The sequence below is a fragment of the Calidris pugnax genome, unplaced genomic scaffold (assembly GCF_001431845.1).
Source record: "Calidris pugnax isolate Ruff unplaced genomic scaffold, ASM143184v1 scaffold76, whole genome shotgun sequence".
In the NCBI taxonomy this organism is placed as follows: domain Eukaryota; kingdom Metazoa; phylum Chordata; class Aves; order Charadriiformes; family Scolopacidae; genus Calidris; species Calidris pugnax.
Window position 1 is genome coordinate 807,519 of NW_015090827.1, and position 2,585 is coordinate 810,103.

Here is a 2,585-nt window from a genome sequence, read left to right on the forward strand (position 1 = left end):
CGCGGGAGGGTCCCTGCCCGGCGCGGAGGGCCCGGCGACGGCGGGGACAGCGGGGGCTCCGGGAACCGCTCTCCGGGAGAGTTTTGGGAGGAACCGGAGTTCGCACCGACGGGCCCAGGCACAGGGTGTGGGGCAGGGAGCGGGACGGGGCTGGCGACCTACCAGCGCTAGCACCCTGCAGGAGCGCGGGGGGGCTGTGGTTCGAGGGGGGGCGAAGGGGCGAACCGCCCCCGGGATGAGGCGCCCCGAGGGGCCGGGACGGGCCCGCCGGCTGCGGCTGTTGCCCTTGCACTTGACCCCTCCCCACACACACACACTTGGCACCCCCTCCCCGGCGGGTCCCGGAGCCCGGTGCCGGCACCCGGCAGCCCCGGCGGGCGAGGGAGCAGCCCGTCGAGCTCGGGTCCCCTCCTCTGTAAAAGGCGCGGGGCCCGGCAGGGCCGGGGGGGGGGGCGTCCCGGCCCGGACCCCACGGCAGCCCGCCGGGCCGGGCTAATACTCCTTCTATTGTCTTCTTATCCCGCCCGCCAGCAGGAGCAGGCTGCAGCTAAAGAAACGCTTCTGCTGGGGACTAAAAGTACATTTGTGGTGGGAGTGGGTGGCATCAGCCACGTGAATGCCGTCGCAGGTCTGGGGGCTCGGCCCGGAGAACAGGCAAAGCAGAGTTAGGATTTAGCTGTCAGCTGGGTGTCAGCGGCCGTCGGTGTCACATCTAAAGCCCCAGCATATTGAAGACTCCACATCCAGCTACTATAGATATCCATAGCATCCCTCAGAGAGTTCCCAGGCAACCGAAATACACTCTGTAGGATGGACAGGTTTTGATTTTTTTAATAATGGTAATAATAATAATTTAAAATTATTACCTAAATATTTGGAATAAACCAAGAGCCTGATCGCTGTAGGGAAATGGGTATTTTCAAATCACCGTAGTAAGGCACAGGCAAGTGCCACTGCAGGAATGAAAGCTGTGTTGCAGTTGTCACAGTGCCCTGGTACCTGTGTGGGTGTCACAGGGAAATGCAGAAGCCACGCTTCTGGGGTCACCAGAAGTAAAAACCTTTAGCCAAAGTTTTCTTGACGCCTTCCTATACCTTCACAGCACAAAGCGGAAATACCCTTTTGAATATTTTTTTTCAAATGAATAAAAATGTCTGAAGGTGCATTCGAGGAGCCGGCAGCGTGTCCTCGGGCACGGCAGGCACTCCACCCAGGGACGGTTTCTGCTGACACAGGGAAGGGAGACAAGAGGTCTCCTGGAGCTGGTGGGGTTTATTTGTGCACCCCCAGGCTCGGCAGACATGGCTCCTGCCCATTTCGCCTTCCCGGGCGGGTTCTGTGCAGGTTTCCCCCCATCAGTGCTGGAGCCCTGCGAGTGTCACACAGAGCTCGTGCAGGTGATGTTCTCTCACAACACGATGTTTTATTAACCATTAGAAATATCCCCAGGAAGCCTGTAGGTAAGTTGTCTTCCCACGTCAGGTCTGTACTCCCGCTCAGGACGTGTGGTTGCTCCTAGAGAAGGGCAAGGGAAGGGTTTGTATTCCCAGTGAAAAATCATTACCCAGTGTTTTGTTTGGGAACAACACCTAAGGTCGTAAATACTTTGAAATTGAAGTGAAAGTTACTGATCCTGAACCCGTTGACCGTAACTCGTGCTGATGTCGGGGGAGAGTGTGATCTGCAGCTTAATTTAATTTAGAATCTTCATGGTTGGAAGGGACCTTTGAGATCATCGAGTCCAACCACAAAAAACCCAACCAACCAAAAAAACCCACGGAAAAAAAAGCCCCACAAACAGACATAAACCAACAAACTACATTGGCTAATTAAAAAAAAAAAAAAAAAAACTATGCAAGTTTAACTGTGGAGCAGCTGGTGTTGGGAGTGGGATGTACATGGCCTGGGGTGCCACCATGTTCTGTCAGAGCCTGTCAGGGCCGTTATACTCGGTGGGACGGAAAATAGAAGAGGGGAGGGGGAGAACTGCCCGTTTCGTGTGGTGAGGCGCGGGGGAGCCCCCGCAGTAACGCGCCCCTCTCCCTCCTCTCGCTCCAGGTGTCCAAGTGCTCCGAGGAGATCAAGAACTACATCGAGGAGCGCTCGGGGGAGGACCCGCTGGTGAAGGGGGTCCCCGAGGACAAGAACCCCTTCAAGGAGAAGGGGGGCTGCGTCATCGCTTAGGAAGCGCACCCCACCGCCGGGCCGGCCGCTCCTCTCCCTCCCCTAGGCTCACCCGCCTGTCCCCCCCGCCGGGCCCTCTCCAACAAGCACAGGAGCGGATTTACTGTCTTTTTTTTTTTTTCTTACAAAAATAAAAAGAAACCAACCCGAAAGCAGCCCAGACCCTCGGCAGGGACGTCTGAACCCCCCCGGTCCCGCGGCGGGGACGGCTCCTTCGGCTGCGCGGCCCCCGGTGGCTCCCTGGCTGTTGGCTGGCATTAAAAGCAACTTTTAATTGCTTTAATTGTACAGCGAGAGCCTGCCCCGGCTTGCCGCGGGACGGGGGCGGTGCGGTGCGGTGCGGTGCGGGGGCCACCGGGGCGACCCGGGGCAGCCGTTAAAAGCTCGCCGCGGCCGGGCGG

General features: G+C 58.1%; 1 protein-coding gene across 1 annotated transcript in view; it reads left to right on the forward strand.

Moving 5' to 3' along the window:
- Positions 1–2,320, forward strand: part of LOC106886937 (guanine nucleotide-binding protein G(I)/G(S)/G(O) subunit gamma-11-like) — a 5,543-nt gene extending 3,223 nt beyond the window's left edge. The window contains exon 2 of the mRNA XM_014940228.1: positions 2,028–2,320. Within this exon, the coding sequence (XP_014795714.1) occupies positions 2,028–2,184 (157 nt within the window). The 3' untranslated portion in view covers positions 2,185–2,320. The remainder of the gene's footprint in view (positions 1–2,027) is intronic.
- The last annotated feature ends 265 nt before the right edge of the window (positions 2,321–2,585 follow it).